The following is a 14,364-nucleotide window of genomic DNA, read 5'->3' as shown; positions in this document are numbered from 1 at the left end:
GCACCTAACACGGGGCTTTTGTGGTTGTTGTACACCAGGTGTGTCAAACACATTTTCACCAAGGGCCACATTAGCCAGATGTACTACTTTTTAACTTGTTAATTAACTGTTTCTGTATTTATAACGTATTCAAATTACAAATATTGCATATGTATTTGCCTATATGTAAAGATATGGCTGTGTAACTGCGTATCTCCTGACAAAATGACATTTTAAGACCATCATACCTTTTAATTTACCCTGTTGAGGGCCACATAAAATGATGTGGAGGGCCACATTTGGCCCCCGGGCCCTGAGTTTGACACATGTTGTACACTGTCTCTCTTCACAAAGCAAAATGCGTACTTGCTCAGTTTGATTTCACATCACATTAACTGTTTTATTCTTGTTTGTCATGAAAAGCTCTAGTAGTAGTGGACCTGGTGCTGTTTAAGTCACATGTACTTCATAAAACAACTGTCTGATGGATCATTGCGTGTTTTCCACCAATTGATCCGCCCAAACTGGACCTACACCAGCTGCTCCTCTTAATCAACAACCCAACGCATGCGCTCTATCTATGATCTAGATCTACGCGCCTCTGCTGCACTTTTGACAGACCAAACAACTATCCAAACATGTCGTCTTTGCTGAGAAACACCCGCGCTCTTTATGGCGCAGTTCCGTCTTGTTTTGCGCGATCTTCGAGGACCCGTACGTGGGAGCTGGACAGCCAGTTGCGCATTCAGCCTCTATGCGTAAACCCGAAGAGACAGAGCTCGGGAAGTGGGTTCAACGTGCCCCCGAGTTCAGAGTTCGTGTCTAGAGTGTCCGGGATCCCGACCATGGCCAAGCTGCCCTTCCAGGAGACGGCGGAGGGGCTGCACGCGGCGTTTGTGGGCGTCCCCATCGATACAGGAACCTCCAACAGGCCCGGAGCAAGGTGCTGCTAGGTTTGATTTTGTTTTAGTTGGAGAGAAAGCATGCATATGTACATAATGCATAAAAATAATAATAACGAGTCCCTTTTTTAAGATATAGGCTGCAGGGTTGTCCACTGATAGGGCACTTAGCAGGGACTGTCCACCCCCCTGATCTGGAACTACGTTTCTCATATTTTTTCCTCATAGACTTTCACAAAAAAAATAAAAAAATAAATAAAAATATTAATAAAAAATAAAATAAACTGAAAGTTTGAAATCTAGCTCAGGGCTAATCATCTTTGTAGTAACTCATGACCACAAGATCTGTAATTTTATTTAAAATCTGTCTCTGAAACTTTATAAACTGCTGAATCCTGCGTTTTAAATGAACTTTTTAGGCTTAGAACAACAGCATTATGGAGTTATCATGTCGCTGGTTTGCCTCCACGATGACTTTGAACTTTTAATATTTAATTTTTTCAAAAAGTCTATGGGGAAAAAAATGAATAGAACGGGAGCAGGCTGTCACTGTAAAACTCCATTCACTCACATTCGCAGAAAAGGTTAAATGTTTAACTAGGTTATTGGTAAGCTATTATCAATATCGCTCAATAAAGAAATAAAAAAGGTAAAACAATAAATGCATTTGATATTGTACGCTAATGCCATAGTATGTAACTTTTAAGACGAGCAACAGATGGACTAAAACATGCATTGGAATCATTTGTGAGTGGGCTTGCATCTCCACAAACCTGACTTATTTGGCCTGGTTGTTTCCATGGAAATGATGTTACTTTGACTATAATCTTCCACAGTATGGCATAAAACTTATCATGGAGAAACTTCTGACGTGTGGCTTTAAGTATTTAGATCTTCTCTAAAGTGTGGGCTAATAATGCCTTTTAAGCAGTTAAGTATACATTTAACATACATATAAGTATACATTTCAGGTATCTGTACTTCACTTATGTAAATTTCAAATTGGATACTTTTACTTCACTACATTTGAGAGCAGGTATCTGTACTGTCTACTCCATTATATTTTTTTACTGAACTGAAAAAGTAAACAAAATATAACCACAAAATATAATCACAAGCTGCAAAATTCCAAGTGACTACAAGACGTTAGGTTGCCAACACAATTTATAGTCTATTGTTACTTCCAAAGACGTCATAGACCTGATCCAAAGGGACACTGACATCGTCTATGGTGATTTTGACTGGCTGACTTTTTTTTATTGCTAAATATAATGAAACAGCACCACAAAGGCTCATATTGATCACAGGCTCCTGAAAATGAAAATCCATTTTGTATTCTTTCTTGAATTTTCAGACTATCTTAAAACTTTTTTGACAGTGTTTGCTAATGTGTGCATTGTGTCACCGTGGTAACTGCTGAACATTCCACTATAGAAGTACATGCAGACCATAAGTTCAAAAATGATGTTAAATGCTTTTGGTCACCTTGGAATAAGTAAGTTTAAAAGAGAAGTAAGAATGCATAACATGTGGCAATAGACTGATATATTGGTATATCGGTTATTATATCGGCTATAGTCTGTGAATCCTGAAATAAGAGACAAAGATTTGCATATATTTAATTTTTTTAAATTTATTTTTTTATGAAGTGTGTGTGGGAGGTGTGTGTGTGTGTGTGGGGGGGGGGGGGTTCTAGGGTGTTTTGCCTAAAAGCACAACAAAAGCGTGCTCAGGTGGGAGCTGGGACCACCACATTAGGACCCCTTGGAGGTCCTAGTTGTTGGCTTGGGTTATGTTAAACCCAAGCCAGCGACTAGGACCTCCAAGGGGTCCTAGTTGGCCTGGGTTATGTTAAACCGACAGTATTATTGTTTGTTTTAGAGATCCTGGCCTCAGTCCTGTCATTTCTCTCCCCATCATCGGTGTCCCAGGGGTTCTCCTCTTCTTGGTGGTGAATGTAGACAACTCTTGGCAGTGGTAAATTGAAGTTGAAATTTGCAAACTTCTCTCCCAGTATTAGGTCCTTCAGATGTTTGTCTCCATTGTTACTGTTTATCTCCACTTCAGAGCCATCGCAGAAGTGCTCCTCTTCTTGGTGCTGGATGTAGACAGCCATTAGCAGTGGTAACTTGAAGGAGAACATTGCTAACTTCTCCTCTGTGTGTTGAGACTGCTCCAGTAAATTTTCTTCACCCTCTATACAGTGAGTGTGGAGTGAGTCCCACTGATTTTGGGTTGTCTCCTTTGGCTCCTCTTTAGTGGTTGGTTCCTGGGGGCCACTGGGGTTGTTGTTGATGGCCATTGCTATTATCTCTTGTGCCCAGTTTGCATAGCCACTTTGGTCCTCCTCCAAGAACTCCATTGTTATAAATGGGTGATATAAGGCTGCAGTTGGAGTTATCCTCTCCCTATAATCTAGATGCAGAAGACATTTACAAAGGTTCACAAAGGTGAGTCTGTCTTTGAATTCTGGGTTCTTGATTATTGGTGGGTAGGATCGGATTGCTTGTTCTAAATCAAAACCTTGCAGTGGACCTAGGCTGTCGAGTGGCTCCAAACCTGTTTCTTTTTGGATCTCTTCTGGGGTCTTCAGTTGCCACTGGCCATCCTCCTCCTGGGTATAGAATTTCTTTGTAAATATGCCCTGGTTCAAAATGTCATTTGGAGGAAAACCCAGTGCATCAATAATGGTCATCTGGTTTTCATAAGGTGTGCCAAAGAAGGGGTGGACACCCAGGTACAGATGGACCAGAACACAGCCCAGAGACCACATGTCTATGGCTTCAGACAGAGGTAGACCGAGGCTAACCTCTGGAGCCTGGTAGGCACTGGGCTGCACCTGCATTCCCAGTTTCAGCTCTGATTTTAGGTAGGCTACACCAAAGTCAATCAGTTTGACTTTAAATGGGTAGTGTTTTTGATTGACAAGCATCACGTTGTCAAGTTTGAGGTCCGTGTGCACTACCCCCAACTCTTTGAGACCTTCAAAAGCCACCAGAAGTTGCTGAGCGATTGGTCTTATCTCACTCAGACTTAAGGTAACCTGCCATTTGGTCATCATGTCTTTTAGGCTAATGTCCAACATTTCAAAAGCCAGACAGTTTTCGTTGTTCCAAAGAAAAGAGTCAATGAATTTGACAATGTTGTGCTTGTCAGGGTCCAGCTCTCTCACATGGTGGATCATGCGCACTTCTTTCTCGAACGCCTCCTGGTTGCCGTTCTTTATCACTTTCACTGCCACAATCTCTGATGTCTGAGGCTTGAAGCAGTGGAGCACTTGTCCAAACATCCCTTCTCCAAGAGTCTTCAGGATCCTGTACTCTGGGAGAGGCTGGTCTTCATCCTCAATCCACTCATATTCCCCGGATGGATGGAGAAAGTCACACTTATTTTGGGTTGTCTCCTTTGGCTCCTCTTTAGTGGTTGGTTCCTGGGGGCCATTGGGGTTGTTGTTGATGACCATGGCCATTATCTCTTGTGCCCGGTTTACATAGTCACTTTGGTCCTCCTCCAAGTACTCCATTGTTATAAATGGGTGATATAAGGCTGCACTTGGAGTTATCCTCTCCCTATAATCTAGATGCAGAAGACATTTACAAAGGCTCACAAAGGTCATCCTGTCTTTGAATTCTGGGTTCTCGATTATTGGTGGGTAGGATTCGATTGCTTGTTCTAAATCAAAACCTTGCAGTGGACCTAGGCTGTCAAGTGGCTCCAAACCTGTTTCTTCTTCGATCTCTTCTGGGGTCTTCAATCGCCACTGGCCATCCTCCTCCTGGGTATAGAATTTCTTTGTAAATATGCCCTGGTTCAAAATGTCATTTGGAGGAAAACCCAGTGCATCAATAATGGTCATCTGGTTTTCATAAGGTGTGCCAAAGAAGGGGTGGACACCCAGGTACAGATGGACCAGAATACAGCCCAGAGACCACATGTCTATGGCTTCAGACAGAGGTAGACCGAGGCTAACCTCTGGAGCCTGGAATGTATTTGGCTGCACCTGCATTCCCAGTTTCAGCTCTGATTTTAGGTAGGCTACACCAAAGTCAATCAGTTTGACTTTAAATGGGTAGTGTTTTTGATTGACAAGCATCACGTTGTCAAGTTTGAGGTCTGTGTGCACTACCCCCAAGTCTTTGAGACCTTCAAAGGCCACCAGAAGTTGCTGAGCGATTGGTCTTATCTCACTCAGACTTAAGGTAACCTGCCGTTGGGTCATCATATCATGTAGGCTCATGTCCAACATTTCGAAAGCCAGACAGTTTTCATTGTTCCAAACAAAAGAGTCAATGAATTTGACAATGTTGTGCTTGTCAGGGTCCAGCTCTCTCACATGGTGGATCATGTGCACTTCATTCTCGAATGCCTCCTGGTTGTCATCCTTTATCACTTTCACTGCCACAATCTCTGATGTCTGAGGCTTGAGGCAGTGGAGCACTTGTCCAAACATCCCTTCTCCAAGAATCTTCAGGATCCTGTACTCTGGGAGACGCTGGTCTTCATCCTCAATCCACTCAGGAAAGTCACACTGATTTGGGGTTTTCTCCTTTGGCTCCTCTTTAGTGGCTGGTTCCTGGGGGCCACTGGGGTTGTTGTTGATGACCATGGCCATCTTGTCTCGTGCATTGTTTGCATAGTCACTTTGGTCCTCCTCCAAGAACTCCATTGTTATAAATGGATGATATAAGGCTGCACTTGGAGTTATCCTCTCCCTATAATCTAGATGCAGAAGACATTTACAAAGGCTCAGAAAGTTCATCCTGTCTCCAAATTCTGGGTTCTGGATTATTGGTGGGTAGGACCGTATCGCTTCATCTAAACTGAAACCTTGCAAGGGACCTTGACCGTTGAGTGGCTCCATGCCTGTATCTCTTTTGAACTCTTCCGGAGTCTTGAATCGCCACTGGCCATCGTCCTGCAGGGAGTAGTAATTGTTTGTGAATATTCCCTGACTCAAAAGTTCATTGGGAGGAAATCCCAGAGCTTCAATAATGCTCCTCTGGTTTCTGTAAGGTAGTCCTGAAAAGGGGTGGGAACCCAGGTAAAGATGGACTAGAACACAGCCCAGAGACCACATGTCTATGGCTTCAGACAGAGGTAGACCAAGACTAACCTCTGGAGCCTGGTAGGCACTGGGCTGCACCTGCATTCCCAGTTTCAGCTCTGACTTTGGGTAGGCTACACCAAAGTCAATCAGTTTCACCTTCAGAGGGTGAAATTTCTGATCAACAAGCATCACGTTGTCAAGCTTGAGGTCCGTGTGCACTACCCCCAGCTGTTTGAGGCCATCAAAGGCCACCAGAAGCTGCTGAGCGATTGGTCTTATGTCACTCAGAAGTAAAGTTCCACGTTTGTCCAACATGTCTTCAAGGCTGATATCCAACATTTCAAAAACCAGACATTTCTGGTCTTCCCAAACAAAAGAGTCAATGAATTTGACAATATTGTTTTTGTCAGGATCCAGCTTTCCAACATGGTGGAGCATGCGCAGTTCTTCCCTGAACGTTTCTTCGTCATCCTCCTTCATAATTTTGACTGCCACAGCCTCAGGTGTGTGAGGCTTGAAGCAGTGCAGCACTTTTCCAAAACCCCCTTCACCGAGTAGCTGCAGGGTTCTGTACTCCTGGATAACGTATGGCAGTGGTTCTGACATATTGGCGTTCGTTTTTTGAGTTTGTGTCAAGTGACCTTCTACCATCGATGAGTTTGTGAGAATGATTCATACAGCTGAGGTAGATACCTTTTCTCCCTCTACAAACTCTGCTCTGTGTGACTGTGTGACATCATAAAGAAGTTGCTCAGGTGCCATGGAAACAGCAACATTCCATTGTTTCTATGACAACAACAATGCATTTTTAAATATTTTGCAATGCTTAATAATAATAAAGGATAGCAGGAGGAGGAGTTTATAAAAGTATGACACATAAAAAAACAGCAGAGACATGCTAAGCAAATTTGAATACACAAAGGAGGACATCCTGGACGGCATTGCCAATATATGCCAATTATTATTATAATAATTTTTTACTTGTCTTGTCATTATCTACTGTGTGAAATTTTATGATTTTATGCACAATTTTTTGGCATTGTTCCTCTACCCTTTTTTGTGTGGTGTTGATGTGCCATTTTGTTTATTTTTGTAAATTGGTAGTTTCCACAATATAGAGAAGTGCATGTGTTAATACAATTAATATTATAGCCTAATATTGTGGTGTAATAAGTCCATTATTATTGGCAAAAAATATATAATATACTGGGAGAGACCCCACAGACCCCCCTACGCCACTAAACACAGGATGATGTGTATATATATATATATATATATATATATATATATATATATATATATATATGTGTGTGTGTGTGTGTGTATATATATATATATATATATATATATATATATATATATATATATATATATATATATATATATTGCATGTATTTTGGTGATTTTGACTGGCTGACCTTTTTTTTGTTATAACATTTATAAATGTTACTTAAGTACAAGTACTATACAAAGCACTATAAAATCCAAAATACACAGAAAATAAAAACTAGAGAGAGATAAAACAAGAACATACTATTGAACATCACAATATGTTAATCTTAAATGTGGAAATGCAAATAAATGAATACATTTCAATGTAAGGTGAGTTGTTCCTTGATGTAAAGTGCCATTTTATTACCAACTGACTGGTAAACCCAGAATATGTCTTTAATAAAAGAGGTAGTGTCTAAGAGCTGCAGAATGATAAATAAACACTGTTGATTAGCTTGTATCTAGTCTATTGACACATTTACACACTGTTGGTACAGGTCATGCACTTGGCTGCAGTGTAGACCACCAGAGGATTATATAAGGGGGTCAGAGGTCAGCCCACATAAAACACAATTTGTTTCAAACCTTAGATGTCGACAGAAATGGCTAATACCCAAGGTGTTACAGAGGAAGGCACCAGAGCCAGTGTAACTCAGCGATGCCTTAGGAAGATGCTCAGCCTTAGAATTTGCCATCTGAATCTTCTTATTGAGAACTTGAAGTTTAAAAAAAAAAAAAAAACCAAAAAAAAAAAAAAACAAGATAACTTCTTTAGTCCCAGAAGAAATAGTCAGAAGATTAATGATTTTATATCCATAGGACAGTTGAAATGTACCAAAGAAACGAAAAAAGTCACATAAGGAAGTTTAAGCAACTCCAAAAACATCCTAACTACAGAGATCAGAGAGACAGGGGGAAAGGGGACGAACTTGGCCATCCTGTTAACAAGGAATCCTGGGTGAAAAACCTCTCACCCTGAGCTCACACACAGAAAGAGGTACTTTCCAAATGACTGAACTTCTCTATAACATCTAACCAGAGTCCCACAGTTTACGGTACATTACAGCAACAGAAACTGGCCTTAGAAACAATAAGCTTACAGTAACAGAAGCTGGAGACTTTAGACTGAAAGTAACAGCTGCACTGAGCAGCGCCAAACCTCCTCCCTCCAACATAACATCAGAGTAAAGGAAGGCTCTCACTGCTCTAGAAAAGGACCACAGCATCAACATTTGGCCAGCTGACAAAGGGAGATGCACCTGAACTCAGCTCTTTACGATGCTAAAGAGCAACAGTGAACAGCCTCCTCAGTGACACCACCACCTATGAACTGCTGAAACGAGACCCTACCAGTAGGTGCAAGAAGAAAATAATAGATTGTTTATAGAAGCTGGAGAAGGAAGAAGTCATTGATAGACAGCTGTATTACAGACTCTATCCTGGTGACTCCATTTCTTGCATTTATGGCCTCCTGAAAATCCACAAAGAAGGCAAACCCCTCAGACCCATTGTATGTAGCACAGACTCCATCACAAACAAAGTGACCAAATATCTGAAGACCATCCTGGCTCCTGGCACCATAAAGAGAGTAAAGTCAAGTATCTGCAATTCATAGCCCCACATCAGTGGCCGTGAACGCGCCAAAGAGGAGACTACTGCAGGATACGAAGCTAATACAGAGAACTACACTGTCCCCTGACCAAATCTACAAACTGCTGGAAATTTGTTTAAATACCACATATTTCCTGTTCTGAGGTAACTTCTACAAGCAAATCCACAGCTTTGCCAAAACCACAAACAAAGTAATGTGGTCTACTTCATTCAGTGCAGTGAAGAGTGCAGTGAGTGTTATATTGGAGAAACTAAACAGCCACTTCATAAGAAAATGTACCAACACCGTCGAGAGAGCTCCTCTGGACGCCAGTCTGCTGTACATCTACATCTCAAAGCCACTAACCATTCCTTCGAAGACAGTGAGGTTCAGATCTTGGCCAGAGAAAATAAATGGTTTGAGAGAGGAGTTAAAGAAGCTATTTTTGTTAGGAAAGACAATCCATCTTTGAACAGAAATGGAGGCCTGAGACATCATTTATCTCCTATTTATAACTCCATTCGCAGACCCAAAGCAAAACAAAGAAAACAAAGAGAACAATAGAGCTAGCCAGGATGCTAATTGGTGTGAAATCACTCATTAGTGGCTTGAATGACTATGCTAAGTATCACTCAGGCACAGTGCACACTTGGCAAGGCAAGTTTATTGTATAGCACAGTTTGTACATAACCATTTAAAAGTATGAAGGGTCAGTTCAGTTTGTCTAATCTAGTGTTTATTTGAAGGTTCGGTCCTCGTCAGATCCGAGTGGAGTCAGCCATGCTCAGAATGTTCAACAGCGGGACCAATGCTGCTCCGTATGAGTCTGTGATGGTGGCTGATATCGGCGACGTCAATGTGAACGTGTTTGACCTGAAAGACACGTGTAAACGCATTCGAGAGTTCTACAGGAAGGTGGTGGCTACAGGCTGCATTCCACTGACTATGGGTGAGGTGTGGCTAATACAGTTTATGTTTGAGTATTTTTAATTACCAAGTACTTATATTTTGTTTGGCAGGTGGAGATCACACAATTGCTTATCCAATTCTTCAAGCTGTTGCTGAGAAGTGAGTATCGGTTATAAGAGTAATGCAATATTTATACTCTTCACAAAATGTCCCTTTGACAGTAAATTGAATGAAAATAGAAAGTAAAATCTGTAGGCGTTTATTTCCTTTTATCAAACTGTGTCACAGTAAAAAAAATTAATAAATAAAAAGAAAAGAAACTAAACTAAACCAAACCAGTCAAAAGTTTGGACACACTCTCTCACTCATTGTTTTTATTTTATTTTTACTCCTTTCTACAATTTATAGAAATGCAGAAAACATCGAATATATGATGTAAGATATGTGGAATTATGTAGCTAAGAAAAAACAGTAAATAACTCTACTAAATTGTTTTATTTCAAAGTAGCCACCCTTTGCTCTGTTGAAAAAGATTTTATTTAGCTTTTTGACACACCCCTCATTCAATGTTTTTTTTCTTGATTTTTACTAGCTTCTGCATTTTAGAAACATATGGAAGACATCAATTGTATGAGGCAAGATATATGGCATTATTTAGTAAAGAAAAAAAGTTAAATAACATATTTTTCAACAAAGCAAAGGGTGGCCACTTTGAGGATTTGAATATAAAATGTAAAATACAAAAAAGTTTATTTAGTAGAGTTTTCTTGGCTCCATAATTTCATACATTTTACTTCATATATTTGTCTTCTGTAGGTATATAAAATACAGAAAGTAGTAAAAATCAAGAAAAAAGTGGATGTATGAGGCTGAGTCGAATGGGGGGCAAAGGGGTCTTTTGTACCCAAGCCCAGAATTGGATCCTCTTGCTATTAATTTATATTAGAGGGAGCCCATATGAGGTTTCTTGCCCTGGGCCCCCAAATTTCTTTCAACGGGCCTGAGTCTACCCCAGCGCTGCAGTGACCATAGTAGTAACTTACCACCACAAAGTATGGAGTGAATGAAAACTCTGTAAAACCGTTATGTAAGACTACCCCTACTATGACAATTCACTGTATACGGTAAATATTGTGCAGGTACGGTCCGGTGGGCTTGGTGCACGTGGATGCCCATGCCGATGTGAGTGACATGGTTTTGGGGGAGAAGATCGGCCATGGGACCCCGTTCAGACGCTGTGTGGAGGAGGGGCTGCTGGATTGTCGCAGGGTGGTGCAGATCGGGCTGCGTGGCACTGTTTATACTCCAGACTCCTACGCGTGGAGCAGATCACAGGTACAGTAACACACATTTACACCACGGACAAACATCAGGAAAGACGGTAGATGAAATAATAGACCAATTTGCAATTTTGTTGTGTAAAATTGTATAATATTGTAGCCAGATTTTCTCTTGAATTATGGTTTTGAATACTGTGCCTTTACATGTGGCCACCTTTATGAAATAATATGAACAAAATATTGTTTATTCCAAGTGATTTTTGTAAAATTCCAATGTATTTAATCGATTCATTGCTTTTTTGTTATAAATTCAATGAGAAAAGGACAAGCTGTTGTACCCATTAATTGAGTGAGGGGTTGGTGGTTGTCAGGGGGGCCGATAGTACAGACTCCCAACTTTTTCTTGCATCACTTGTTGCCATAACTAAGTCGCTTACCACCATCGGGTTTAGAGTGAATGTATTTTAACTACTTTAAAAATCTGTCTAATATTATAGCATAGCATACATAGTACTATTATAATCTCATCCCAGTGTACAGAAGGATGGTTCTAGCGCTGGACAAAATATGTAGTTGTGACTCAGGGTTACAGTCTTCAAAAGTACAAACTTCTATATTCTCTGCTGTAGCAGCGTGTAGATGGATCATATGGTGGTGTCAACATATGATGGTATCATATGATTTTATCGTTCTGTTCTTGATAACATCCTGACTAAACTTTTCAAATTCAAGCTTCAGCTTTTAGCAAACAAAAATAAATATACGGCACTCGTGAGAAAAATTAAGAAATTGATTTGTATTGCAACTGTTGACCAAAATATGTGTCTTTTTTATATCAACATCACTACTCTTAAACAAATTAACAATGCTTGAGTGAATACTTTTGCTTTTTACATACATTTTTTAAAGGGTAGTTAAGTACATTTACTTTCTCATGTGATACTTTTACTTGAGTAACTTTTTACCTCTACCTCTTTGACTTAAGTAACAAAACTGAGTTCTTCGTCCACCACTGGTATTAACTGACAACATTTTTCACTATTAAGTGTATTCCTTCCCCAGGGTTTCCGGGTGGTGCAGGCGGAGGAGTGCTGGTTTAAGTCCCTGACTCCTCTGATGGCTGAGGTCCGGGCTCAGATGGGCTCTGGTCCGGTTTATCTGAGCTTTGACATTGATGCACTGGATCCTGGATTCGCTCCTGGAACTGGGACTCCAGAGATCGCAGGACTTACCCCAATACAGGTACAAATTTAAGTCTACATTCATAAAACTAATGTATTGTTTATTAGGGAGTATCTAAATCTCATAGCACAGTGCTGTTACCAACTAAACCAGGGCTGCTACTAAGTAACGGTACTATATTTCTTTGATTTTCTTATTTTATGGTCTGTGTATGGGCCAGCTTATTTAAATGAGTGATTAGTTGTGATACATTTAACTGTTGATCAGCTAGTTAATAAACAATATATATATATTTTTTTGTAAAGTTACTGAATGTACAAATGTAACTGTGTTGAATGGCCCTCAAAGCCTCCCATGGACAGGTCTTGAAAACTGCACTTCCATTGTAACGGCTATGTCCATATCAAATAAATAAAGACAAGTTACGTCGAGCGCATGAATGGATCCTTCAAGTAGAAATCGGGTGCTACTCAAGGACAAGTGAATAACATTTAAAAAACATGATCAGCTTCTTCTTGGCACAGCTAAGGAGCATGTTTCATCCAGGGCTTAAATAAAATGTCAGAGGCACTCGGATTATAAAAATAAAAGTCCTTTATTGCAGTGGGACGCCTAAGCCCCGATGAAGACCTCCTGAGGTCAGAACATGCAGACGTCTTATTTAAGCCCTGGATGAGCTGCTACTCAGCTGTGACAAGAAGAGCCTGATTTTTAAATAAATAAGTTACTTGAAAAAAGTGATTATCAGTATGTTGTATTCCTAAAATATATTTCTTTTTGTCACTCTGTCTCTCCTCAGGGGGTGGAGATAGTCCGGGGGTGCCGTGGTCTCAACCTGGTTGGATGTGACTTGGTAGAAGTTTCTCCACCGTACGACACAACAGGTAACTGTTCATTAATTTACATGTAAAAAGTATAACGCTTCTATTTATAACGCATCTTTTCACTTTAAACAGGGAACACTGCTTTAACTGGAGCTAATCTACTTTATGAGATGTTGTGTGCCCTCCCAATGGTCAAATATTACTGATGTCTATTGACAATTATTACAGTTGCAATCATTTGAACTGTTATAAATATGACACCAAAGTGCTCTGCTTTAATCATTCTGCTGTGTTATAGGGCTGGGCAAAAAATCTATTAAACTAAACTTAATATCGAATATTAAGTTCAAATCAGTTTCTTCGGAAGAAAAGTCCGGGAGCATGACCCTGTTATGGTTAGTTTTATCTCTTTCATAAAATGAGGATTTCACCTGATGCACAATGAGTTAAATATCATCACTTGTTGAAGTAACATCACATTATTTAGCTGCTTTTAGTTAAAAAGAGCTTTCTATTAACTTGCAACCCAACTTTTTTACTTAAAAACAATTATACCTGTTTTTGTTTTGACAATTTTCTGTAGTTTGTGGAACATGTTTTTTTTGTTGTTGTTGTTTTTTTGTTTTTTTTTGTTTGGTTTTTTTTTAGAAAAAAACTTTATTTTACATTTATTAACCATTTATTTTCAGGTAAAATTGCCCAGCCCTGCTGTGTTGCCAAAGACAATTTTGATGAAAATAGAACTGAATGTATAAAACATGAAATGCACTTTCAAATGTGATAAATAAATAAATCCAAAGAGTAATTTCCTTGCATTTTTTTATTCTAATCTCAGTGACCAAAGATTAGATTGGTTTATATTAGATTAGATTAGGGAAACATCTGATGGACTATGCATGTAGTTTTTAAGACCTTTCTTACTGATACTGGTAGGTCCAAAGCTCCAGTTTTGCATTGGATTATAGATATTTTTCATTCCTCCTCTGATTTGATCTGTGGTAGTTGCAGGGAAGTTGGTCACACTTCAGACAATGCAATTTGTACAATGTTGAAAAGAACTGGAGGAGAGGCCATAGGCACAGAATTACAGCCACATCAGTCAACTAGAAACTTTTGCTGTCTGCTTTCTTCTTTGTAGAAAATAAAATTATGTTCTTGCATCATTGAATTTGGACTTTGGTAAAGCATTCACGTTAATGACAAACTTAGCTCATAAAATGTTGAGTGTGAAAATGCAGAGCTCAGACTTTGATTCACACCTAGAGGAAATGTTTAGGGGTAGATGCTCTGCATTTTGAGCCGCATGTACTTACACTGCACAATAGTATTAATTTTCCTGACCCTTTGTAGCTTGAGTAATCTTTAGATCAAATTTCAT

At 39.8% G+C, this 14,364-nt stretch overlaps 1 protein-coding gene across 1 annotated transcript; it reads left to right on the top strand.

Annotated features, from left to right (window-relative positions):
- Positions 1–579: 579 nt before the first annotated feature.
- agmat (agmatine ureohydrolase (agmatinase)) lies at positions 580–13,789 on the top strand. Its single transcript, XM_033970205.2, has 7 exons — positions 580–922; positions 9,538–9,740; positions 9,811–9,859; positions 10,840–11,035; positions 12,043–12,222; positions 12,962–13,046; positions 13,119–13,789. Exons 1-7 carry the CDS (start codon positions 618–620, stop codon positions 13,190–13,192), a joined length of 1,092 nt encoding a protein of 363 aa, XP_033826096.1. The 5' UTR covers positions 580–617; the 3' UTR covers positions 13,193–13,789.
- Positions 13,790–14,364: the final 575 nt, after the last annotated feature.

This window comes from Periophthalmus magnuspinnatus, chromosome 7 (assembly GCF_009829125.3).
Source record: "Periophthalmus magnuspinnatus isolate fPerMag1 chromosome 7, fPerMag1.2.pri, whole genome shotgun sequence".
Taxonomy (NCBI): domain Eukaryota; kingdom Metazoa; phylum Chordata; class Actinopteri; order Gobiiformes; family Gobiidae; genus Periophthalmus; species Periophthalmus magnuspinnatus.
This window is presented reverse-complemented; position numbering and strand designations above follow the sequence as displayed.

Excerpts from the sequence above, each read along its gene's own strand:
- agmat (XM_033970205.2), top strand. The coding sequence starts at position 618 with ATGTCGTCTTTGCTGAGAAACACCCGCGCTCTTTATGGCGCAGTTCCG. Across the intron at positions 11,036-12,042 it reads ACGCGTGGAGCAGATCACAG|GGTTTCCGGGTGGTGCAGGC; the intron begins GTACAGTAACAC and ends TTCCTTCCCCAG. Across the intron at positions 12,223-12,961 it reads CAGGACTTACCCCAATACAG|GGGGTGGAGATAGTCCGGGG; the intron begins GTACAAATTTAA and ends GTCTCTCCTCAG.